Raw genomic sequence first — 24,977 nt, 5'->3', positions numbered from 1 at the left:
AATAAATCTTAAAAAAAAAAAACAAAAAAACAAAACAAAACAAAAAAACGCAACTGGGCCCAGCCAGAACATCTCCCTCACCTACCTGTATCCTAACCCTACCCCACCCCACCAGAGCAGATGAGCTCCCCAAAGCTTTCAGCCCAGCTCCTCAGCCCTCTTGGCTCTACTCCCCCCCCACGTGCGCATTGCAAGATCCCCCTTTCTCAGCCCTCTGCCCAACCCTCTCCTGACAGCTTGGAATCCACTCCAGCTGGAGGCCCCATCCCCTGTGTCCAGTGATCCTGCAGAGAATGCCAGCGAGGCCCGGGCACAGAGGTCACAGACTTGTGCCTGTGCTTAACAGATGCTGGCGCCTAGAGGCTGGCCATGGCATGGGCTTCAGTTACGGGGAACAACAGCACCACTTGGCTAGGACTGGGAGTTTTGCATAGATCTTTGGGGTTAGCAGGCTGGAAAGTGCAGGGGAATCCAGGGCTGGCCACAGGCCTGGGAAAGGAGGCTGGGGATGGTCCTTGAACCAAGGGGGCACCAGTTGAATCCCCAGTCCAGGCAGTGGAGGGCAGCTGCCCCTAGAGCCTGCCCAGTCTTTGGCTAGGTCAGGCAGGAATCCCTACAGGGAAAAAGGCAGCCCCTGTATGATGGAGGGCGCCCGGGTACCTGGGGCTGGGGAGAGGCTGCTGGGGATCAGCCCTGGCTTCCCCAGGAGGCTAATAGGGAGCAAAGACTATGGGTCCCGTGGCAGGGCGGACGGCTCCCGCTGGGGTGCGAAAAAGAGCTGGGCCCAGGATGGGGGCTGGGAAGAGGGTGGCGGCAGCAGCGGCGGTGGCGGCGGCGGTGGGGGCAGGGCGGAGGGCCAGCGGCCCGGGCAGCGCGCAGATGGCCGTGGCGGGCAGCGGGCTGGGCAGGAAGCGGGCCGCCAGCGTCTTGGTCAGTTGCTTCTGCAAGGCCAGTTTGGACTACAAAGAAAAGAGAGGAATGCTCAAGAATCCCAGACCCCAGGAAAACCCACCCCCGCGCCGGGCCCTGAACCAGGGTTCTTGCTGCAGGAAAAACGTGCCTTCTAGACTTCCAAGCCTAAATCCCCTCCCTCCCCACCCCCAGTCATTCCACTGGGCTTTCTCCAGCACCTGTCTTCCTGCCTCGGGGGTGGGGGAGGTGGGGGTGGGGTAGAGATGGTCTCTAGGAGCCACATGTGCCCACCCCTTGCTTTCGACCCAAGATTACCACCCCAGCCCACCTCCCCGGAAATTCCTCTGGGCAGATCCCAAAACAAAAACCTGAACCCAGCTCTTCCCCTCCGCCAGGCTGTTGGGTGGGCTTCCTGCCCCCGCCCCCGTCCCCAGGAACCAGGCCCCAGCTGTGCTGCGGAGAGACAGATACCTTGAGGATGCTCATAGCCAGGGCTGCGTGCTTCTGCAGCTTGCTGGGCTGGCTGCAGGGCTTGGGGGGCTTCCCAGCCAGGCGGTCTTTGTGCCTCCTGCTGCTCATGTGCTAATGGACAGACAGATGGGCCAAAATGAGAAGGCCCAAGGGCCCCCAAACGATCACCCTCTCACCCTCGATTATCTCACCCTTCCTCTACCCACAGCTCTTAGAATCAATGCACACCTACTGGGTACTCACCCCGGGGTTGGCCCTGGGAAGGGAGGAGACTGTCCCGCCGGCCCCTCCCTGTCTGCCCCACCCACCCCACTGTCTTGCCCACCCCTTGCATCCTCAGGCCCCGCCCTACTTCTCCCACCTGCTTGAGCTGGGTCTCTGAATTGACCTGGAGCTGGCAGAGAGCACAGTGAAACGGGGGAGTGGGTCCCTGCCGGCCATTCCGGCCCCCTGTCACTCTCTTGGCCTTGTGTCCAGGCCCTCCCCTGGGTACCGGGCGGCCCCGGCCCCTTCGGGGGGCCCCATGCTGACCTTCCACCATCCACCGGTGCTTGGCTCCTGGAGGGAAGGGAAAAGACCTCATAAGCTCCCAAGAGGGGCTGCAAGGGCTGGGGAGATCCCCCAGCCCCGGCAACTAGGGCGGTTTGTCCCTTTAAGCCCCGAGGTTTCCTGGCACACACGCTGCCCTCCAGCCACACGGGGCCACCCCCAGTCTCCCCCAAGCAAGGCCTTGCTGGGCACTGGGCGCCTTCCCTTCTGCTCTAATCTCAGTCCCCTCCTTCTGGTTCTGACTAGGGAGAGACGGGGGAGGCAGAGTGACCGCGCAGAGATCAGGGGACACCCAGTCCTTGCTGCCTCAGGCTCCTCTGCCCAGTTGTCCCCTGCCCTGCCGGGGATTAGTGGGAGGACCCAGAGCGCCTGCGCGGGAACAGCTAAGCACATCGCCTCTGCCACTAGCCCCCAGCAAAGTGGCCGGGAGCTCAAGCCTGCCCACAGCTGTAGAGGCTCAGCCTCCCTGCCCCTCTCCTGCCCCAGACTCCAGCTCCGAGGGAGGGGGCACTGACCTGTGTTGTGAGCCTGAAGCTGGGAGGCTGAATTCACCGTGACCTTACATGTGGGGCAGTAGAGACGCCCCTTCTCACCCCTGCTGTCCCCACTCACGACGCTTCCCACGGCCGCCGCTGTCGGCTCGGGGCCTAGCGCCTCTCTCCCAGGCTCTGGGGAACAGGGTGGGCAGGAGGAAGAAGAGGAAGAGGAGGCGGCATCCAAGAGGTCTGAGTGGGCTGGCTCTCCTGATGTGGGGTCCGGGGTCGACGGTAGCTGGAGTGGAGGGCCAAGAGGAGGGGTTGCAGGAGCTGCTGCGGAGATGGGAGGCATCGGTGAGGGGGGAGGCCCAAGATGATTCTGGAACCCAGGATATTAAGCACTGCCAATGGAGGGGATGGCGAAAGGCCAAAGGGTCCCTGGTGCAGGCATGACCAGGCCATGTTCCCACTCCCTGGGCAGACTCGGGCCTCCTGGGCCTCAGTTTCCCCGGCTAAAACCATAAACTTGGACAGAGTAGTCTCAGCCCCCACATCCCTGACTGCCTAAATGTTTGCTAAAATTGCCAAGCAGCAATCACCTAAAAGATATTAAAATAAAAGATCCATCAATAAGAGATTTAGATTTAAAAGGAATAGTGCTGTGATCACAAACGGAATACTGCACAGCAACGAAAAAGGACCAGCGACTACAATACACCCAGAGTGAATGAACCTGACAGGCGTTATGAATGCTGGTGAACATTCACGAGATGAAGATGAACAAAGGCCAGACACAGAAACCAATAAACACCAGGATTCAACAAAACCAAGTGGAATGCACTGGTGGTGAGAAAAACCCGGATCACAGTTAACCTGGGGATGGGGGTACGGCTGGTTGAACAGTTTCTCTCCAAGTCTACCTGGGACTGCAGAACATGACTTTCTTTGGAAACATGAGTGCCAATGAGGGCATGCTGGATTAGGGCGGGACTGATCCAGTGACTGGCGTGCTTATGAGAAGGTCACACGGAGGTACAGACGCGCAGGGGACTGGGGCCGGGATTGGAGGCCTTGTGTGGAAGCCAAGGAATGCTCGGCCCAGCCCAGAGCAGCAGCGCCGCTGCCAGAGGTGCACTTTGAGCCCGTGAGGAGGAACCACCTCCGCCCACACCTCGACTCTGGGCTTTTCACCTCCAGAACGGCATGGAAACACGTGTGTTGTCTTCCAACATGCGGAGTGAACACAGCAAGGAAGCGACTGGGAGGTGGCCCCAGGACCAGTTTCCTGGTTCCGGTGACACAGTTCCTGGTCCGAATGCGTTAGGACTGCGTCAGCCCGCTGAGCAGTACACGGGCAAGCCGCTGACTGCATGAGCCCAGATAACCCGCAGAAGGTTCTCAACTCCTGGTCGGGAACCAGACTTGGCAGGGGGCGGGGAACAAGCGTCCAGGACTGACCTTTGCTCTGTGGCTCTCTGGGGGCTCCACCGGCTGGAGTCGGGGTTGGGGACGCTGTGGCCACCCCATCCTGGGCCGGGGTTGGTGGCCTCTGCTTGTTCTTGGCAGCTTCCATGGCCTTGAGCTTCCTGGCATGTTTGTGGCCTTTATAATGAGCCTCTGCCTGGTTCTGGGGAGCGGAAAGCATGGGGTCACCAAGCATTGGCTGAGTCCCCCTGCTCTGTCCTTGAATGGGAACCGAGCAGGGGCCGGGTCAAAGGGAGGCAGGGCTCGGACCACACAAGGGGCAAATTCATTTCACCACCACCATCGTCATCACAAATGTGTGGCGCTGAAGTTCCCAGAAGGTTGGCTCACACACGGACTCCCACGCAACCAGCCTCTGCCTTTGAAGTCTGGCTCAGCCACTCGCTGTGCATTTTGGGGCAAGTCAGTCCACCTGAGCCAGGGTTTCCTCATTCAGAAGCTTTGTGACGATCATCCTGACCTCTCAGCATTGTCAGAATTCAACGGGAACGTGAATTATAGGGGTTTTGCTCGTGCAGTAGGTACTCAATGGATGCTAGTTATCGAACTGATAAATGCACACATGACAACAGAGAAAGCCTCCTACCCTGGGGTATACAAACTAACACATTCATCCCTCTGTTGATGTTTTTCAACAAGCGAGCCTTTGCAGTCTGCCAGGCCCTGTGTCCAGCCTGCTCTGCCAAGGACATGGCCACTCCCTCAGGTGAGGTCTCCCTGTCCATCTCCTGCAGGACTCCTGTCGCTGTCCTCTGTCAACCAAGGGTCTCCACCTGTCGCTCCCCAGCCCACCTGCCCTGGGCCTCCATGGTCCCTTCAACCACAGCAGCCATGCTGGCATCTAGCTCGAAGCCCAGAGTTGCCCGGATGAAGCGCCTCCCCTACCTGCGTGGGGGTGGGCTGTGGTTCAAAGTCTGCAGGCCTTGGGATCAGCCAGACCTGGGTTCAAATCCCAGCCTGGCGACTTACCAGGTAAATCACCTAACCTCTCTGAGTCTCGTGGCTCATCTGGAAAGTGGGGACGATACCAGTGCCTCTACCTGTCACCTGGATGTCTCAAGACACCTGGGATGAGAGCCATAAGCACATTCTGTGAATTCTCAGGGGCTCAAAGAACTCAGTTCCGTAGGGAGCTGACGGGGGTCACCCCAGGGTCTAGGGAGGGGAAGGGCAGTCTGCTTTTTTTTTTTTTTTTTTTTTCTGACAGGCAGAGTAGACAGTGGGAGAAAGAGACAGAGAGAAAGGTCTTCCTTTTGCCATTGGTTCACCCTCCAATGGCCGCTGCGGCCAGCGTGCTGCGGCCAGCGCACTGCGCTGATCCAAAGGCAGGAGCCAGGTGCTTCTCCTGGTCTCCCATGCGGGTGCAGGGCCCAAGCACTTGGGCCATCCTCCACTGCACTCCCGGGCCATAGCAGAGAGCTGGCCTGGAAGAGGGGCAACCGGGACAGAATCTGGTGCCCCAACCCGGACTAGAACCCGGTGTGCTGGTGCCGCAAGGTGGAGGATTAGCCTATTGAGCCGTGGCGCTGGCCAGTCTGCTCTCTTGCAGAAGGATCCAGAACATAGACACGCAGAGAGGAGCGAGATGAAATCCCAGTGGGCCGCAAGGGGATGAGGGATCCGGAGAGAGGAGAGGTCGGGATGATGACAGCACCCGGAGCGCTTCTTCTGCAACCAGGGACGCCCCCCAGGCCCCTCCTGCCAAGCCCTCTCCCTGCCAGCCCTCCCACACCTGCATCCACTCCTCCCTCTCACCGCTGAGTTGAACCTCAGGTGACAGATGTTACAGGAAATGAAGAGCTTCTTCTTCAGAGGGGAGGGGACCCCAAACGTGTGGCTGATGACAGCTTTCTGGACCGGGTCCATCTGCGAGGGGAGTGGAGGACACGATAATTCTGAGTCAACTCAGAAGCGGCAGCGGGCAGCAGTACAAAAGGCCAAAAGTGCAGGTACCGAGGAGGGCAGAGGGGCAGCCCCTCTGGGAAACTTCCCCGCCCTGCACCTGCTCCTCACAGAGAAGAGACAGCCTCTCCCTGGCCAGCACTGGATGCTGGCCGGGTGATGGCCAGGGCGACCCGCGTGCTTTTGAGAAATAGAATCCTGTCCTGCTGACACCTGGCATCTCTTGCTGCCCCTCTAGTCTCTGTTTTATTTCTCTCCTTTGCAAGCATCAAACCATCAGGATGGGAGTTGGGCAAGGGAGGGAGGCAGGGAGGGACAAAGAACCCTTCACTCCTGTAACCCAGCCTTGGTGCCCGGCGCTGGGGGCTGGGAGGAGAAGCCTGTCCTGTCAGCTGTGCCTCCGGTGCAGGGCCTGCAGCCTGGCAGCGAGAGCCCTGGCCAGGGGCAGCGAGGGGTGGCCTGAGGGTCCTCCGAGTGGTAGCACTGTTTCTCTGGAACATTAGCTTGAGTGGGGTTCTTTCTCCCAGCATTGCAAGTAATTTTTTTTCTTCGATCAGACCAAGCCCTTAGGTTCCCCTTTTTCAGCGGCAAGAAGCAGAAGTTGTCTGAACCTGTCAAGAGGAACTTCCCAGGCCTTCCCAGGGGAGAGAGAAGGGCCTGGGTGCAGAACTTTCCTGAGAACAGAAACAGGCGCTGACCTCCCAGGACTCAGGGCTCCAGACTTTCAGGGGACAGCAGCGCAGGGGGGCACAGCCCAGCAACTAGGACGGCAACGGTCTCAGCGGCCCTCGAGAGACCTTGCCCAGAACAATGACGGGCAGAGGACCCTCCCCAAATGTCCCAGATTCCCTAGGGCCTCTGTACGCCTCCCAGAGTGGGTGCTGGAAGGGGTTCCTGACCCAGAAAGAATTGGCTGCTGTCTTATCCAGATGGGAGGGGCTCGCCCGTGGAGGGGGGTTTCCTTATACTTCACTTGGCGGAGGAAAATTCCAAGTTGCAACACTTGTCACCCACACGTGAAACGGATGGACACAGGGCACACAAGCTAACAGCCGTCACAAAGTTACAGACCACCAGGAGACACGTGACCATAGATGAACTCAGTCACTCAAACCACACAAGCACACACCAAACACAGCTACAGAAGCCACAGACAGAAGAACCCCTGGGGGAGGGCAGCGCTGTGGAATAGCGGGTAAAGCCGCCGCCTGCAGCGCTGGTATCCTAGATGGGTGCCGGCTCGAGACCCAGCTGCTCCACTTCTGATCCAGCTCCCTGCCGATGACCTGGGAAAGCAGTGGAAGATGGTCCAAGTGCTTGGGCCCCTGCGCCTGCATGGGAGACCCAGAAGAAACTCCTGGCTCCTGGCTTCAGATCAGCCGAGCTCTGGCTGTTGTGGCCATTTGGAGAGTGAGCCAGCAGGTGGAAGATCTGTCTGCCTCTAACTCTGCCTTTCAATTAAAAAAAAAAAAAAAAAAAAAAAGAACCCTGCACATATGAAGGCACTCCCATTAATGACACAGTGATCCGCCAGGCACTCACGCACATGCACACGCATGCACACACACACATCCACACATGACACCAAGGAGCTACATGAAGTGCAACAGAAAGGCACACATGACTGACACAGAAGTCCCTGTACACACACTCAAGTGACATCTGTACTCGGCAGACCCTGGAGGCCCAGCAGTGATGAAGGTGGGGGTGGAGAGGGGGTGACTCCATGCTGTTCCCCAGTCTAGGAGAGAGCCGGGCCCATGGGTCCTTATTTGGGAAGCCCCCAGTCACCACGGGGGATGATGGCTGGATGCAGCTGCCGAGGCCGGCTACTCTGAGCCCACCGTCCCCACCCGCCCCCACCGCCAGCGCAGCCCGTACCGTGCTGAAGTTGGGGAAGAGACTGAGCGGGGCGGCGCCATTGAAGTGGAAGGCGAGCAAGTGCTTGAGGTCCAGCGGGGGCTGCAGAGGCCGGGTGGGCAGGGGCAGGGAGCCCAGAAGGGGGCTGGGGGCGCTGGAGGCCGGGCCTGCTGCAGAAGGAAGAAGGCAGGTCTGAAATGGGGAGCCACAGGGCCCTCTCCTACCTCTACAGCCAGCACGAGAGCCAGACGGGCTGCCTGGGTGCAGAACCAGAGCAAAAACTCGTCTCTCTCTTCACAGAGTCACGGCACCTGAGCCCAGGGCGACGGCAGCCCCCACTGCTGGGCTCTGCTTCCCCAGAGCTGGAGAAGCAAAGGCAACACAGGGGCCCAATGAAATCCCCTGGGAGAGTCCAGGGCGGGAGGGGCAGGAGTCAGGTTGGCCCCTGAGGTACACACCACCATGGCGACGGTGCCATGCACTGGGTTTCCGCTTTATTGCAAATTAAACCCACTCAGGGGGCTTGTGCAAAGGCCAGCCCCTTCCCCCTCACTATCTAGTCTCGCCTTCCAGATCCCGCACCCTTCTGGGCACAGGAGGAGATGAGCAACCCCTGGGAGGCTAGAGGACAAGAACCGAGGCTCAGGTCAGGCCCCAGATGCTTCCCTTACGAAGGGCAAGTGACCGCAGGCCAGGCGCGCAGGGGCAGCAGGGCACCACACCGTGCTTCTGCAGTCTTTGGTCTTAAGGGTCCCAGGCAGCAGCAGGGGGAGGGCTGGGAACTTGAAGAGCAAGCCGATTTTGAAGACAAAGAAAATGAGAAATCAATCCAGTCCGTTTTGATTTTGTGTTCATACTATGGACAACGGGACAGATGGGTTCACACTGATAGATTTTTATGTCAACGTATATGGTCAGATAGAGAAAAGCCCCCCAGGCAGGTGGAGAAGGGAGGGGGGCCCACTACCTCCCTGGAGCCAGGAGCTGGGGCACAGAGGGGGTGCAGCCAGGAGTGGGCAAGAGTCGAGGGCTCTTTCTCATTTCCCACAGCGCCTCAGTCCCCCAAGACCTAACTAAGAGCCCCCTCTACCCCCCCCCCCCCCCCCGCGTTTTAGGGCCAGAACCAGCCCAGTTCAGAAGGGGAAAGGATGGGAAGGGTTTAGGGAGCCCTAGCGTCTCCCCACTTGCTCTAGACCGGGAAAGTGTCTCAGGACCCCTGGGAAGGGGGCACAGTGAGCTGTCAGCTGAGGTGCGGCAAGGTCAAGTCTGGCTCTGTTCTTGGAGTGCCCAGGACCCCGGGTGGCTGGGCAGAGAGAGAGAGAGAGAGAGAGAGAGAGAGAGAGAGGCCACACTCAGGAGGGCTGCGGCCCCAGGAGCCCCTCCCCCCAGCCACTTTCTAAGAACTCCACGGCCAGCCCGAAGTCAAAGTCCTGCAGCGGCGGCCCATCCACAGCGATCTTCACAACGTGGCCGCCGCGGCCTTCCCCTGCCCCGCTCTGTCCCCACCACCGCAGCTCCCGGCTGCGGCCCACCTTGTCCAAGAGGCCGGCTCCCGCGGGCAACGCCAGGGCCAGGGCGGCCAGGGCGGCCAAGTCGGGGAAGAGCTCGTGCAGCTCCGAGTGCGCGCACGCCAGCCTGGCGCACAGGGCGCGCGGGCTGAGCCGCCCCAGGCCGAACACCACGCGCTTGAAGAGCGCGAAGTCGCCCAGCGCCCGCTGGCGGACCACGGCCGGCGCGAAGCCCCGCAGCAGCACCCGCAACGCCCCCTCGCCGTGCGCGCCCAGCTCCTCTGGAGCCTGCGGGTAGCGGCGGGAGTCGAAGATCGCCGCGAAGGCGGCCACAGCCTCCAGCGAGGGCTCAGGGTAGGAGTCCCGCAGGCCCCTCCGCATGGAGTCCAGGAGAGCTCCGCAGAGCCGCTCCACGCCTCGCACCGCAGCCTCGGAGTAGCCGACCAACTCCACGCCGCGGTAGGTGCAGCGCCCGCTGCCCCTCTCTGGGTCGGAGGCTGCCAATTCCCGCAGGAAGCCCTGGAGGCGGGCCCCGCCTGAGCCCCGCTGAGCTTGGAGGGAGGCAGCGGCCGCCATCACCAGAGGCTTCAGCATGGCCAAGTCCGGCTCCTCCGGCTGTAGGACGAGGGCGAGTTTCTGCACGGAGGGCAAAGCGTCCAGCAGCAGGTGGGTGAAGGCTACAAAGGTGAACTGGCGCAGAGCCAGGGCCAGGGCCCCAGCTGTGGGGGAGGCTGGGGCCGCCGCCTCCAGGGCGGATACAAGGCAAGGCCAGATCTCGGCCACTGCTTCCACGACGGGCAGCAGGGAGGCCCAGGGTACCGGCCGCGGCCCTGTCCAGTCAATGGCTGCAAGGTCCAGCGCGGCCCGCAGCTCGGGGACCACGTGGGAACTGGGCCCAACGTGGAGGCGGAACAGGGCATCCAGTACGCTCTCGTATTCACCCAGGTAGGCAGGGGGCTCGGGATCCATCCGGCCAGGGAGGCAGTGCAGCTCTGTGAGCAGTGGGCAGGCGGCCCGGAGCTGTCGGCCCACACTCCGCAGGCGGTCACTCGGCAGGCTCGAGCCGAGCCAGGCCAGCTTGGGTGCGGAGACACCGAAGGCCTGTAGGATGTCTAGGAGTTGGCCGGCAGTGACCCCACCCTCCTGTAGCTCCACACTGCCCAGGAAGGTGGTGGCAGGCTGGCCATCGCAGGGGGACACCGAAGTAGCAAACAGAGCCAGGCTGTGGGACTCCGGCCAGTCCCTGGTCTCGTCCAACACCAGTCCCACGTACGGGGATGCCTTCAGGCGCTGGCAAGCCTCTGTGTGCAGGACCCCAGCGATGGCTGCCTGATAGCCAGGGAGAAAGAGAGGGAGGGAGGACAGAGTCAGGCCGGGCAGGTGGGGCAGGCACAGACTAATCCTGGCCTGGCCATGCCCTGGCTGTGCTGCCTCCCCCCAGTCCCATCATCCCTGTGAGCTCCAGTGCTCTCAGCTCCTGCTAAGCCCTGCCCTCAGTCTTCTGCAAGGGCTCCTGTGAATTATGGGTGAATTTGTGTTGTGCTGCGAGGTGTAAGAGCACTTTATGAACCATCAAGGACCCTCTAAGGCAGCTCCCCCATGCCTTGTTCCTGGGGGTGGGAAGTAACTGATAGATTGCTCATTCCCAGCTCCTGCCCAGTTACACAGCTCCCAGCTGGTGCCCTCCCCGTCACCTCTCTGTGGGAGGGGACCCAGCTCTCCCACCTCCACCTTACCCCAGAGACGCACACAGCTATTCCTAGGACAGAGCTGTAGCTTGCATGCCTGCAGGGGCCACGTGAGTGACACTGTGCCTGAAGTGACCCAGGAATAACCCAAAGGCAATGGGGAAGAGTGGGCAAGTCTCAGCTGTATCCCATCCTGGCCCAAGAGCCTGGGGACCTCACTTCTCAGAGTCACAAATCCAAATTCTTTTTTTTTTTTTTTTTTTTTTTGACAGGCAGAGTGGACAGTGAGAGAGAGAGAGAGAGACAGAGAGAAAGGTCTTCCTTTACCGTTGGTTCACCCTCCAATGGCCGCTGCGGTCGGCGCACTGCGGCCGGTGCACCGTGCTGGTCCGAAGCCAGGAGCCAGGTGCTTCTCCTGGTCTCCCATGGGGTGCAGGGCCCAAGCACTTGGGCCATCCTCCACTGCCTTCCCGGGCCATAGCAGAGAGCTGGCCTGGAAGAGGAGCAACCGGGACAGAATCCGGCACCCCGACCAGGACTAGAACCCGATGTGCCAGTGCCACAGGCGGAGGATTAGCCTATTGAGCCGCAGCGCCAGCCAAATTATTTTATGTCAGCTCCTGTTTTTTGCTTTTTTTTTTTTTTAACGTTGGAAGCTAATGTGAAGTTTTTTTTTTTGTTTTTTTTTTATCATTAAAATACACCTGTGGGACAATCAAACCCCTGAGCTAGTTTGCAACCTCTGGCCTAAGTAGTGAGCACCGTGCCTCCTTGCACCTCCCAGGGCTGGGCCAGGCCTGGCCGCTTTGCTGTCGCACACTCCACAGGTGGCCCAGCGCCAGGCACACAGTAGGCCCTCAGTGGAGGTTCTGAAGTGTGAGGCAGTGAAGGCAGTGCTCTGGCTGTTGCCGGCGGGGGAGGGGGGGACATGGCATACTGGGGGCTATTCCTAGACGGCTCAGTGTCCTCCCTCCTCAAAGCCTCCCCGTATCCCTGGCTGCCACCCACCTGCATGTCCCTCACCCTCCTGGGGCTGTAGTAGTCACCACGCTCCACACCCAGCAGCGCCTGGCACAGGTTGAACTTCTGCAGCTCGAGCAGGGCAGAGCAGCGGTCATCCGGCAGGTCCTCCTTGGCCATGCAGTACACCGTGGTCAGCACAGCCATCTTGGCTGGGTCCACCTCCGCCTTGACGCCCCTGGAGGTGGGCGTGGGTGCCAGGCCAGAGTAGGCGCTCCCTCTCCCAGCCTGGCCCTCCAAAGCGGGCTGGCCCTGGTTGACAGCCAGGGCCTGGCGGTGGGCTCCTGAGGTCACGTGGCGCAGCAGGGCATGGCGCTGGAAGTTGTCGGTGCCCACGGTGAAGGCGTTCTCGGCTTTGCCATGCTTGTTGCGCACCAGGGCGTGGCGGCACTCGAGGCAAAACATCAGCTTGCGCTCGTAGTCAAAGTCCAGCCAGGGGAACTCCTCCTTCCAGTGCTCGTTGAAGTAGCGCTTACACTTCTTGTTGGAGTTGGAGGCCTCTCCAGCCGGCTTCTTCCCTGGAGGCACCATGCCTGCTCTCGGGCCAGGGTCCCCCCACCCCCCACCCAGAGGCACCTCCCTTGTCTGTGGGAGTTGCTAGGGAGGCACAGGGGGGACAGCCTGCCCAGCTAATGGGGACCATCCGGCTAACTGAGCCTGGGAAGTTTAGTCCTGCTCCGCTGGTGGGAGCCTGGAGATGAAAGAAACAAGGGAGAGGCGTTAGGGGGTCCATCATGGACGGGTTAGGGAGGGGGATAGTGTTCATGCTTCCCAACATCCTCCCCAGCTGGGGGCTGAGGGTGGGCGGAGTTCTGCCAAGGGCCATAGAGTGTCAGTCTGAGCAGGTCCCTCCCCGGGTCTCCCTGTACCCAGGGGGAGGCACTGATGAGCTCTGATTGCCAAAGAACTGAGCAGGAACGGACGGCACCATCCACGCAACCACATTTCAGAGACGGAGAAACCAAGTCTCAGAGACAGGCGGTGGTTCTTGGGGCTCAAGAGTAACTCCCGGCTGAGCCAGGACTGAGACCTGGACCTTCCTAGCCCAAAGGACGACGGGGCCCCTCTTGTCAGATGGAAGTCAGCGCAAGGCCGAGCTTCCCAGGCCTGTTTTCTGTGGCTTCCCCTTGCCTTTACACACACACAGGCACACACACACACACACATGCAAGCATCCACGTTGGCGGTGTGTTCTGGGAGAGCAGCCCACAAGCAGGGGTTGCTCTGGGGGTTGGGCCCCCGACTGACCTTGCCACAAGGTCAGGACCAGAAGGCCATGTCCAGGCAGCAATCAGACCTGCCAACCCCTGGTTATCTAACCTCCAACCTGCCCCTCTTCGCTGCGCCCAGTGAGTAAGAGCAGCAGGCACCACCACTCATGAGGGGTGAGCTGAGCTGGGCGCTGGCACAGTGAATCCAGCAGGGGACCGGGGTGCCCTGGGTGGTGTTAGTCACAGTCATGAGAGGAGGAAACCAAGGCTCAGTGACTTTAAGCGACTTGCCCTCGGTGACTGAGGCCTCATGACCACAAAAGGCCATGCTGAGACCCTGGTGGCACCACCTCTGTGCTCCCAGCTGCCCAGCCTCAGCCTGGTTCCGTCCAGGCCTCCCCTGGATCCCTGCAGCTGCCGGTGCACGGTCATCTCCCCACAGTCAGCCCACAGCCCGAGTGCCAAGCCCACAACACAGCTCTAACGATGTCACCGCCCTGCTTCCACCTCTTTGCTGGTGCCCATTGCCCAATCCACGCAGCTCACTGTGAGCCCACAAGACTTTCCCCAGCCCCCAAACACCTCCAGAGCCTCCCACCACTCCTGTCCGCATGGTCAATGCCAAGGGCTCCCCATCCCAGCATCCGCCAAGCCATCACTTGTCCCTGCCCCCATCCTCAGAGCCAGAATTCCCCATCCTTTCTCTTTCCCTGGCTGATTCCCACTGGTTCCTTGAAAGCAGCCGATCTGCAACCTGGCCAGGCACCTGTCCCATTCCCCGTCCCTGGGGCACTGCAGCGACTCTCCCAGTGTCCCTGGCCAGCTCATGTTTGTTTGTTTTCCTGTCTCTGAGCCCCTGCCCACAGCTGGGCACATGGACACATCTTAGTAAGAGCCATGCTTTAAAACAATGCAAGGAGGGGCCGGCAAGGAGTGGGTTAATCCTCTGCTTGCATCCCTTATGGGTGCCCATTTGAGTCGTAGTTGCTTCACTTCCGATCCAGCTCTCTGCTACAGCCTGGGAAAGCAGTGGAAGATGGCCCAAGACCTTGGGCCCTTGCACCCATGTGGGAGACCCTGAAGAAGCTCCTGGCTTCAGATCAGCTCAGCTCCAGCCATTGTGGCCATTTGGGGAGAGAACCAGCAGATGGAAGACCTCTCTCTCTTTCCCCTTCTCTCTCTAACTCTACCTCTCAAATAAACAAAATCTTTAAAAAATAAATAAATAAAACAATGCAAGGATATGGTTTGGGCACCAGAAAAGAATTTCCTGAGTTGGTCACCTAGCCAGTTCTGAGACAGCAGTGACCTCATCCCGTCTGCTTGCTGTGTGGACCCAGCCAGTGCCCTGCATGGAGTGGCCTGGGCTGGGTGGTAAGGACAGCAAGGGTGGAAGACAGAGAGAGCCCAGCTGGAGCCGGGAACAGTGTAGGAGCTGCGTATGGGGCTGCTCTGCTCACCCACCCCACTCTTTGCTCTTGGCTCCGTCCCCCCCACCCCTACCCATTTCCTTCCCTCTGACTGCCTCTCCTGGGCCCCTGGAGGTCACTGCTGCTGGTTTCTGAGCCAGCCCTGCGGACATGCCAGGGCCCACACCTCTCCTTCCAGCGGCCTTCCCGGCTCACCTCTGCTGGGGCCTTCCCAGCACACCCCTCTCCCGGAAGTCCACGTCTCAGAAAATGGCCCGCCTCCTTCCCAAGAGCTCTGTCCTGGTCCCTCCACAGGTCTGATTGGTTCCATGCCTGAAACTGACCTCTAACTCCTCCCTTTCCCTGTGATTCTGCCTGGGGCCTGCCAGGTTTCTTAAAACACACTGTACAACCACCCAGAATCCCTCTGTAGACCTGCCAGTGCTGGCCGGCGCTGACCCCTACAGCGGCCACCCCTGTCTCCCTCCCCTCCCGGCAATACCACCCCTCCCGTTCCTCCAATACCACCCCAGGGCCTCTCTCCCAGAATGCTCCCCCATACTTGACCTGGCCTATTTTTGATTCTCCCTCTGGTCTTAGCTCACCCACCCCTTCTTCACTGGGGGCTTCCCTGAAGGTGTCCCCCCCTTGGCTGGCGCTGGCCCTGTTTGTCCCACTCTGCTGCAGGGTCTGGAGTTTAAAGCTGTGCTGACTCCCACATGGTTCTGTTACACCACTTTGTCTACCCCCAACCCCTGTATGCTTTCTGAGAACAGGAAAGGTTACCAGCTTCTTCCTGTCTGAACCCCAGCGCCTGAGTGCTCCACATGCTTTGGGGGGAAATAGATGAATAAGAAAGAACAAGCTCTCGGGCAGAGGCAGCAAGGGAACCGGCCCTTGGGCACCTGTTGGGTGCTTAAGACAGCTGCCTGCCACGTCCTTGCCAGCCAAGATCCTGGGACCCATGACCTCGTCCAGCCCACCACCCAGAGGATCTTAGCAGGTGGGGCACAGGGGCAAGACCAAGGTTGTGCCCTCAGATCCTCTCCGGGGCCCTAGGAGCTGGCTGTCCTGCCCTGTTCTGCAGGGGGAACAATGAGCATGACCCAGGGTGCTTCTGGGGAGCAATAGGTGGGTACAACAGAGCCCCGCTGACAGTGGCCAATTCCAAGGGTTCAGCGGCCACGCTTGGCTGACGGGAGAGAGAACGTTTACACCACACAAAGTCCTGTTAGACAGAGCTGCTCTCAATAAAACAAACAAAACACAGATCAGCATCCTTAACACCCACCCTGTCCCATCCTGGGGGAACAGGCTGCTGAGGTGGGAGGGGTGGGAATAAAACACGGCTCTGTGGGTCCAGTGGTGACCAAGGCTGACCAGGAGGGTCCACTTCTCCCAGGCCAAGCACCTCACATCCCCACGCCCTGGCCGGCTGGATGGGAGCCTGCACAACTCGGGGGGGGGGGCCTGCCCTGAGGCAGCGTGTGGTGGTCTGGCCCCCACCCTTCCTTCATGCATCCCAGCCCATAGGCTTCCACTCAGCATCACTGTGACCCCATGGTCCCCAGGCTCCTGCCTGTCCCTTCCCTTGGGAGCCCACTAAGGGGAGTGCACACTCCCAGCAGGGAGGCAGGCACCCCCTCCCTCTGGCAGGTGGGGTGAGTGTGGCCTCCCCATCCCAGGGGAGAGCTGGGGAACTTCCCCCCCAGGGGGGCGTGTGGTGAGGAAGCCCTGATGCACTGCACGGGGCCTCCCTCCGCCTGCCTGTCCTGCTCCGCCCACAGGACCCCCAGCCCCCATGGCCGGTCCCCTGGCCGGAAGCTCCGGGAGAGGGCGCCCCGCCGGCCAGCACCCCCGCGCCACCCGCACACACTCACGGAGACACGGGAACCACCATCTTGAGCGGTGGACGCTCTGGCCGCGGTCTCCTTGGGCTCCACTGAGCGACAGCAGCCACTAGCGGTAACGGGGGCGAAGAGGCGCCAGCAGCCGGTGCGGGCCGGGGTCGCAGCGGTCGGGCGGCACCCCCCCCAACACCCTCCTGGCGCACCTGGCCGCGCCCACCTCTGCTGCTCCTGTTACCGCTCCCGAGCTCACCCTCAGCCTTTCCCCCCGTGGTGCGCGGCAGCAGGAGCGACTGAGGTTAGACCGCAGGGAGCCGGAGGGACAGGAGAAACCACCGGGTCATCACACGTGCCCGCAGGTTCCGGGAGGCGCTCAGGGTCCTGAGAGGCAGGCAGGTGGTGCGCTGAGGGGTTTGGCGGGCTCCCGCCGAGGATGGGGAGGAGCTGGAGATGAAGTAAGGGTCTGCAGCTGAGCCAGGAGGCCAAGGGGCAGGAGGAGCGAGTGACAGTGCGGGGAGTTCGGGCAGCCTCAGTCCCTGGGGAAGCGGACAGTGTGGGGCAGGCTCCGGAAGGTCCAGGGAGCACTGGCCCCTCGCTGCTGGACGGCTGTGCTGTGAATGCTGGGGTTTGGTCCTGGGGCTGGAGACTCAGGGTCCCAGTCTAGTGGGGCACTTACAATGCCCCCACCCCGGATGGCACCACAGAGCCCAACAGGGGTAGAATTCTGACATGGTCCGACGGGCCTCCCCTGACTCAGGGTCCACGCCCACTGGGTGGCTGCCTGCAGAGGGTGGGCTTCGGGACCCAGTCAAACACAGGGACAAAGGAAATCCACTGGAGAGGAGAAGAGGCTGCCCCCAGGTGTCCAACCATGCCTGGAGGAGGTGGCTTAGGAAATAACATCAAGTTCACTGCCAGCCAAGGGAGATCTGGGGAATGCACACACAGGGACACCCCCTCACACACACAGGGACACATACCCTGAGGCCCACAGGCTCCACCTCGGCCACCAAGGCGCACACCTCCATACACCTCCCCCCAGTGACCCCCTAAGATCTCACTCTTCACACACTGAGGTGTGTGCTCATGGAGGTGGTGCCATGCCAAGACGGACAGACAGACCCGTGCTGCCAGAGTGGCCAAGGCTAGCACAGTGGCCACGTGTGGGCACGCACGTATCCACAGACGGGCACGACCAACAAAGACCTACTTGTATTGTCCCATGCCCAGAGGGACAGACACATGGTGGCACAGACCCCTACACATGACATAGAACAGCCGGCGAAAAGCCAGCCGCACAAACACAAAGACCCTTAGGTCACTCGCCTGCACACACCTCTCACAACATCAAATGCACCTGACCTACAGGTGCCTGAAGCCAAACACACGGAACCGCCCTCCCACGCCTCCCCAGCCCCAGCCTCAAGTCACAGGGCAGACAGCAGGGTCCCTCCCAAGTCATACACACACATACACACACACACAGAAATAACAGCACTGCCGTGTCCATCACAGACAAAACCAAACCTCCGCCAAGAGAAACAGGAGACCAGAGGAGAGAAAGGCAAAAGCCAAGATCCAGCGCTGGCGCACCCCCCCAGCAGCAGGACTCCTGCCACAGCCAGAGGTTTCCTCCCCAAATTCCCCAGAACCCCCAGCCCACTGCTGGGCCGTGTTGATGTTCCACGTACAACCCCATGATGCTGAACACCCCAAAGCCCAGTCACACAAGAAACTCCACCCCTGCCCCACTGCCTCCAGGCCCTAGCCCCTCTGGGAAGGGCTCCCAAGAACGCCCTTTGGGGGTGACGGCCGTGGCCCTCGCAGCCAGCCAGCACCCAGTGTGTGGAGAGGCAGGAGGGCAGCACACAGCAGGGCGGTGGCTGGACTGCAGGCAGGCATGCACCTGGTTTCTGTCTCTCGCTCTCGTTCCCTGCACCTGCAGCTCCCTCCTCGGCCCCTCGGGGCCTCTCCCCCTCCCCCTTAGAGGCAGCTGAAGGTGTGACCTCACACAAGGAACTTCTGACCCAGGCTGCCCGGGCCCAGATATGCAACACACCTCATTCTTCCACTCCCGCACCTGGGCAAAGGTTTCAGCGTCCGCTGGCCCCTGGCGTGTCTGTGACAGACAACTTTGGGGCGCACCAAGAACAGCAGGAAAGGACCAGGGCTGGGGAGAGGGGTGAGGAGCGCCTACACCCTCACGCCCTCTCTGCCCATTGTCCACTGCCCAGCTGAGGCATCCCCAGCACTCACCCAAGAGCATCCTCTGCCTTTGGAGGCACCGCACCGCCGAGCAGAGCCAGGAGCAAATGAAACCCAGCTGGAGTGACGGGGGTAGGGGGGGCAGGGGGCGGGAGGGGAGGCGGGAGGAGGGGCTCTGGGGCCTGGCTGGGAAGCAGGCGGTGGCACTACTGGCCGTTCCTGGGCTTCCCCCAGCTCAACCCCAGGTGGTCGGAGGAGGGCACGTCCTCCCCCAGAGGGAGCAAAGGTAGAGGCCAGGACAGGGGACCGCACTCATGCCCACTCCTGGGGGCGGTGGTCCTGCCTGGGGCTTTCCTATGAAGCCAAGGGTTGGCATTGCCCACAGAGCCCTGCAGGGGAGGAGGGGCTGCAGCCTCCTGCCTGGCCTTGCTCCTCCTTATGTCGATCCGCTTCTGTTGAAGGGACAGCCGAGGCGGGTGCTCCTGCTCCACCACAGAGCGCGGGGCTGGCCGTGACAGGTGGGGGAAGGGAGCCCAGGTGTCTGGCCCACTCTTCCTCCCACACTGGACCCTGGGACCTGCCACTGGGGCAGCTCCAGGCAGGAGGACCAGGGACTTGGCCAGCCACAACTTCTGACAGTTCACACACACACACACACACAGTCCTTTCTCCTTTCTTTGCTGCTTCCTCTCCCTACTCTCCCTGATAGCTGGCTCTCCACTCACCTGAGCACCTGGTGGCTGGGAGGGGGCCTCAGCGGGGAGAGCAGACAGCCAGCCTACAGCTGGATCGGGCTCACATTCCGAGCCCAGCCCCAAGCCTCCCCCGACCCAGCATCCTGTCTCAGCCAGACAATAACCTGTAATCCCTGTAGCACGGGAGCCACAGAGCAGGTCTGTAGAGGAGCAGCTGAAAACAGGTTTGTTAGCAAGGGACTGGGGTGGGGGAGGGAGCTGTGTGCCCCGAGAGGAAGGAAACTCAAGCCCAGAGCTAATTAAGCCACCCAGAGACACAGACGGAATCTTTGTCTTCTGTGAGGGCAGGGATCTGAGCTAAGCCCCCTAATTCTCTACCCAGACAGCCTAGCCTTTCCTGGTGGTTCCCAGGTGGGGGATGCTGATGGTCAGGGTCACACCTGGGCGCCCAGCGTGGGGCACTCTGCCACCTGCCACCGCATCAGAACAGCAGCAGGAGAGGGGGTCAGGCTGCAGGAGGAGCCAGTGGCCTGAGGGGAGCAATGTCTTGGAAACCTGCACCCAAAGGCAAAGGTGTGTGGGTGGTCCCAGTGGAGGAGCCCACAGCCCAGGGAGATGCTGGAGGATGGGGGGTGGGGCAGAGGGCTCCGGGCCTCTTAATGGGACTGAAATTAACCCAGAGCTCATCAAGCCAGCGACTCAGTCGTGACCAAGCTCAAGATCTTGACCTCCAGGGCCAAGAGTATGCCAGAGGCTCGCAGGGTTACAGAGAGGAGAGGGGCAGATACAGGCGGGAGCTGGGGAGATCCGGGGGATGCCCCCCACCGCCATCCTTGCCCTGAGAGCCCTCCCTGCCTCTCTGTGTCCTTGCCCGCCCCACCGAGGTCCCTGTGGCCTTTTCAGAAAGCTCCAGGCCTGTGTGTGCAAGGGTCCTCTCCCCTCCAGGCTCAGCAGGTAGGGGGCTGGCAGGGGGTGGGGGTGGCATTCTGAACTAGAAGGCTGGATGAGTCCTGGCCAGGATGGGGAGGGGGACTGTGGGCTTTGGGAGGCAGCCTTTGGGGAGCCGGGGCAGGAGATGGCTAGCTCCTCCCCACCATGCAGTGGAGGTCACCAAGGCAAAGGCTCCGAGCCCTGCTGGAGTCATCTTGCTGGGAGCCGCCCTGCCGTCTCTGGGCCATCCTTTCCTTCCACTCCTGAACACTGTGGCTCAGTCTCTGCTAACAGATGCTGCTCTCCTCGGCTGGTGGGGGTTTGTGAGATGGGATTAGAGTCAGAAACCTGGGGCCAGCGCTGTGGCACAGCTTGTTGAGCTGCTACCTGCAACACCAGCATCCTATATGTGCGCAGGTTCGAGTCCCGGCTGTGCCACTTCCCAACTAGCTCTTTGCTAATATACCTGGAAAGACAGTGGAAGATAGCCCAAGTGCTTGGAGACCTGCAACCACATGGAAAGCCTGGATGGAGTTCCTGCCGTCCTGGCCATTGTGGTCATTTGGGGGAGTTAACCAGCAGGTGGAAGATTTCGCCTTCTCTGTAACTCTGCCTTTCAAATAGATAATAAATATTTAAGAATAAAATGAAGGCAGAACCCGCTGTGTGGTCTTGGCTATGTCCCTTAATCTCCCTGAACGCCAGGATCGTGGATTGCCAGGTGAGGACTGTAGGACAGCACCTGCTGCTGGGGGGGCAGCTCTTGTGCCCCCCACAGTCCTGGGCTGGCCCAGCTTCACCCTCCGAGGCTAGAGCCAGCAGGGCTGCGCCAGCGCCCCTCTGCCTTGGCACATGACAGAGAGCCTCTTCAGAGGGTTTAGGGGAGTGTGTATGTGTGTTGGAGGGTAGAACCACTTAGGGCAGCCTTGGCGGGGAGGAGCCTGGCGCCCATACCTCCTGGGAAGCAGGGAAAAGGGGTGAAGATGGCCTGGCCAGTGCTGGGGAGGAGGCTCAGAGCGGGAAGAGCCCCTGCCTCCCCGCCTGTGACTGCTGTCACTGTGGAGGCCTCCAGCCCCACAGGCTCCTAATCAAAGTGACAGCTCCTAGGGAACAAGCACCCCGCCTGGCTGCCACCAGCGTGAAGCCAGGAGCCGAGCGGTGGCAGAGACTGGGGGTGTTCCCCTCCGAGTCCCAGGGTCCCCTCAGCCACACCAGAGGGCTCTCGGCTCGTGGTTGAGAGGGGCACACCAGCCCAGTCCCCAGCGCAGGCAGAACCAGAAGAGGTTCAGGACGACCGAGGGTTCCGCCTCGCCTCCCCTCTCCTCGGGGCCAGTTGCTGGCATCATACCAGGCACTGCCTCCCCTGCCTGCAGCTCTCAGAGAGCCAAGGAGACAGGAGACATCACGCTGAGGGCTGTGGCCCAGGGTAGGCTAGAGAGAGAGCCCAAGCTCCGGTCACCCCCTTAGCATGGGTGGGCGGGCAGATCTGGTCCCATGTCCCCCTCCCCTGTAGACTGAGTTCCCAGGGGCAGGCAGGGAGCACTACTCGGAGAGGAGAGGGGACCCCAGCACCTGCACGGAGCCGCCGCTGGCTGGAGGGCGAGGTGTGGGCAGACGGCTGGGTGAGCTAGGGCTGAGGGGCCGGTTTAACAGTGTGGACGGCAGGACAGGCATCCTGCCTCCTGGTGGCCTCTAAGACGGTGGCCCCCAGGCCTGCTTCCCTCTGGCACCCCCTTTCTGACAGTGCAGCTCTCCTTACACATGGCCCAAGCCAGAGTCGTCCCTGGGCCCCCGGAGCTCCATCAGATTTGGTGACTAACATCTTGACGGTTCTGCTACAGCGAAGGTTTGGAATCTATCTCCCCACCGCACCCCCTTTCCCTCCCCTGTACCTCAAGCCTGACCCTTGCTGGGGACACCCAGAGTCGCTGCCTGCCCCTGCTCAGGACGCGTTGGTGACACCCATCAGCTCAGGGTCCGCCGGGCCCTCCTGGGCGGCTCCCCACAGCCAGCAGGCTGCTCGCTGCCCCTGGAAAGGCCCGGGCGTCCGGGCGGCGGTGCCTCGCCTCTCTGGCCATCGCCCTGCCTGGGATTCATGCTCTTCCCTCTCCAACGTCCGCAGTCACCTCCCCCTCCTCTGACGCTCAAAGCACCCTACTCCGGCTCTAGGCTCCATCTTGCTGCCTATAGCAATGAAGACAGCGCTCTCCTTTTACAAACAGGAATCCCCACCCAGCAGCTTGTCAGCAAGTATTTGAACGAATGAGACTTGAACCTCCCCACACACGAATGGCAGCACCCATCAGTCACACCCCAGAGTCCAGGAGGGGGGCTGGTCCCAGCCGCAGAGCTCTGCTGGCCTCTGCTTGTGCCGTGACCACTGCCTGCACCGCCCCTTCTCCCTTCACCCAGGCACCGGCCAAGCCCCCACTTCCTTCAGGGGCCTCTGCTGGTGTTCCCTGCACTGGCCCCTTTGCCTGAGAGCCCCTGGCACCCACAGCATCTGTGCCTTTCATGCCTGGCTTTGCCCCAAAGGGCAGACTCCGCCGTGGGGCAGGAGAGTAGTTCGCACTTGTCTGCAGCCCCCCGCAGGGCAGGGCGTGTGTGGAGCAGGAGCCGGGTACACTGTGGGTGCCCCAGGAACATCATCGCAAGAGCAGGCAGGGGTGGGCAGTTGGCCCAGGGTTAAGAGGCCCCACGCCGGAGCACTTGACTCCAGCTTCCTGGTAATGTGCTTCCCGGAGGCAGCAGACAGTGGCTCAAGTTCAAGGGTCCTTGCCATTCACATTCGAGACATGGATTGAACCTGAGCTCCCAGCTTTGGCCTGGTGCAGCCCCAGCCATGGCAAGCAGCTGGGGACTGAATCCGTGGATACAAGATCTGTCTCTCGAATAAATAAAATGTAAAAATTAAGAAAAGAACGGGTAGCCCTCAAGAGGATGTGTGAGTTCAGGGCTGCCAATGGCAGCCTGGGCTGCAAGGTGGGTTCCCCCTGGCTCCCCCAGTGAGCTGGGAAAGTTCCTGCCCCTGCCCCCGACACACACACACACACACATGTACACGCATACACACTGGGCCTGGTGCTGCATCTCTGTCCCCTGTGAGCCGAGCCAGAGGCCTGGGCTGTTCTCCCCCCGCGGTGCCTGGTGCCTGTCAGCTGGAATCACCCTCACGGGTGCAGTCATCCACATCTCCCACGGAGCGGCCCCACAGCCAGCTGCCCCTCCGAGCCAGACCTTGGCAAAGTCACCCCGGACAGGGACAGGCAGAAACCCTGGCCGTGACTCCAGCTGCTGAAGGAAGGGGGCTGCCCATGCCGTGCACCTTGCTGACCCTGGCCTTCAGAGGTCACGGCGGGAGCCCGGGACTCCCTACAGATAGACCGTTGCCTGCAACTCCGTCCTCGCCTGGGCCCCGCACTGGAGAAATGCTCCTTAGGGGTCCTGATCCCCAAAGACCCCAAGGGGAGAGCCCCCAGAAACAAGACCTCAAGAGGAGGCTGAAGGAGCCTCAGCGATCCTGCAGTTGTCCAGATGTAAAAACAAACAAACAAAAAAAAAAAACTGATGTCATCAAGGAGCCTAAGACCCCACAGAGGGAGGCCACAGGCCCAGAGCCACTCACAGCGGTCGAGACAGGGGGATTCCAGCCCTGGGGGGCCTGCACCGCGTAGGAGCCGCCCCCCTGCCACTGACCTGGCCCCGAGGGGTTTTTGCCCAAGCTGAGCTGCCGCAGCCGCCTCTGGTGGGCACGCCCCCCACAGTGCACCTGCGCCTGGGCGGCGGAGTTCAGCTGGATGTTGCACACATCACAGAGCGTGTACGACGGCCGCTTCCTCTCCCGCTTGGGCTTCGGCGCTTCGGGGAGCCGAGGGGGGCACTCTGCAGGGCCAGCTGTGGGGGGCTCCTTCTCACCTGGGGGCGATGGGCTCAGCGGCCGCTTCATACCTGAGCAGACAGAGAGAGAGAGAGAGAAATCAATGCAGAAGCAGCCAGGGGCCCCACATCCCAGCTGAAACGCCCCAGTCTTTGGTGACCCCCAACCCAAGGAGAGGCAAAGGGGGCATCGTGGGGTCTGTTTCAAGCACAGCAGCATTACAATGTATGGGGACTGTGCAGGGTGTCAGAAACACCCACACACAAGGAGGCTGGCCAAGATGCCTGGGGCTTGAGAGGGCCACAGGGCAGAGTTCAGGGCTGGGGAGAGGAGGCCGCTGAGGGAGACAGCGGCGTGGCCGTGCAGTCACACGCAGGGAAGCTGGAGTCCTGTTCGCAGCCCCACAGCAGGCGCTGACACCCCTGTGACAGGCAAGCATGTGGCAGTGCGTCCTGGGGACACAGCAGCCTCTGCCCGGGGACCCAATCTTCCTGCACCTTGCACCCAGCAGGGTGACGCTCACCAGTGGTGACAGGGTGCGAAGCTACCCCAGCCCCTGCCCCACAGGGCTCCAGAGGCCTCTGCTGCCTTGGTTACCCATAATGAGACCACACTTGGTGTTCAGGGAGAGATCTGGGCCTGTTGAATACACACACACACAAGCACACACACATTTACATGTATGCACACACAAACACACACACGCCCACATGCACAGGCACACACATGCACACGCCCCCTCAACCTGGACCCAGCCATCACCCAGGCAGGCTTTTGCCTCCAGCTCCCTTCTCAGAGACGCTCCGACATGTCGGCCCCAACTGTCCCCTCAGGGACTGCACGGCTCCCTTTCTCAGACCGCACTGTGTCAGTTTTCACTTCTTCCCTGCCTGTGTTAGGTGGGGCTTCCAGGGAGCAGAGCCCGTGTCTCC

The 24,977-nt window shown here is 61.1% G+C and overlaps 2 protein-coding genes across 6 annotated transcripts; both read right to left on the bottom strand.

The window, feature by feature from the left end:
- Nucleotides 1–710: 710 nt before the first annotated feature.
- Nucleotides 711–24,114, bottom strand: ZNF385C (zinc finger protein 385C). 5 transcript variants are annotated; one of them, XM_062216550.1, is made up of 8 exons: nt 23,865–24,114; nt 7,677–7,825; nt 5,649–5,759; nt 3,867–4,035; nt 2,448–2,741; nt 1,745–1,941; nt 1,384–1,494; nt 711–959 (listed from the first exon to the last, which is right to left on the bottom strand). In XM_062216550.1, the coding sequence occupies exons 1-8, from the start codon at nt 24,112–24,114 to the stop codon at nt 711–713; spliced, it is 1,530 nt and encodes a 509-aa protein (XP_062072534.1). The 5 variants fall into 5 exon arrangements, with proteins under 5 accessions (XP_062072534.1, XP_062072535.1, XP_062072537.1 ...); XM_062216551.1 differs by having other exon boundaries at nt 2,448–2,738; XM_062216553.1 differs by having other exon boundaries at nt 2,448–2,738; nt 3,867–4,029.
- On the bottom strand, nt 9,008–12,402 carry C18H17orf113 (chromosome 18 C17orf113 homolog). The gene is made up of 2 exons (XM_062216549.1): nt 11,856–12,402; nt 9,008–10,488 (listed from the first exon to the last, which is right to left on the bottom strand). Exons 1-2 carry the CDS (start codon nt 12,400–12,402, stop codon nt 9,008–9,010), a joined length of 2,028 nt encoding a protein of 675 aa, XP_062072533.1.
- Nucleotides 24,115–24,977: the final 863 nt, after the last annotated feature.

The sequence above is a fragment of the Lepus europaeus genome, chromosome 18, assembly GCF_033115175.1.
Source record: "Lepus europaeus isolate LE1 chromosome 18, mLepTim1.pri, whole genome shotgun sequence".
NCBI classification, from domain to species: Eukaryota; Metazoa; Chordata; class Mammalia; order Lagomorpha; family Leporidae; genus Lepus; species Lepus europaeus.
Note: the sequence above shows the minus strand (reverse complement) of the source record. Positions and strands in the feature narration are given on the sequence as shown.

Excerpts from the sequence above, each read along its gene's own strand:
- C18H17orf113 (XM_062216549.1), bottom strand. The coding sequence starts at position 12,402 with ATGGTGCCTCCAGGGAAGAAGCCGGCTGGAGAGGCCTCCAACTCCAAC. Across the intron at positions 10,489-11,855 it reads GGTGAGGGACATGCAGGTGG|CCATCGCTGGGGTCCTGCAC; the intron begins GTGGCAGCCAGG and ends GCTATCAGGCAG.
- ZNF385C (XM_062216550.1), bottom strand. The coding sequence starts at position 24,114 with ATGAAGCGGCCGCTGAGCCCATCGCCCCCAGGTGAGAAGGAGCCCCCC. Across the intron at positions 2,742-3,866 it reads CAGAGAGCCACAGAGCAAAG|CAGCTCCTGCAACCCCTCCT; the intron begins GTCAGTCCTGGA and ends CCATCTCCGCAG. Across the intron at positions 960-1,383 it reads TGGCTATGAGCATCCTCAAG|TCCAAACTGGCCTTGCAGAA; the intron begins GTATCTGTCTCT and ends TTTTCTTTGTAG.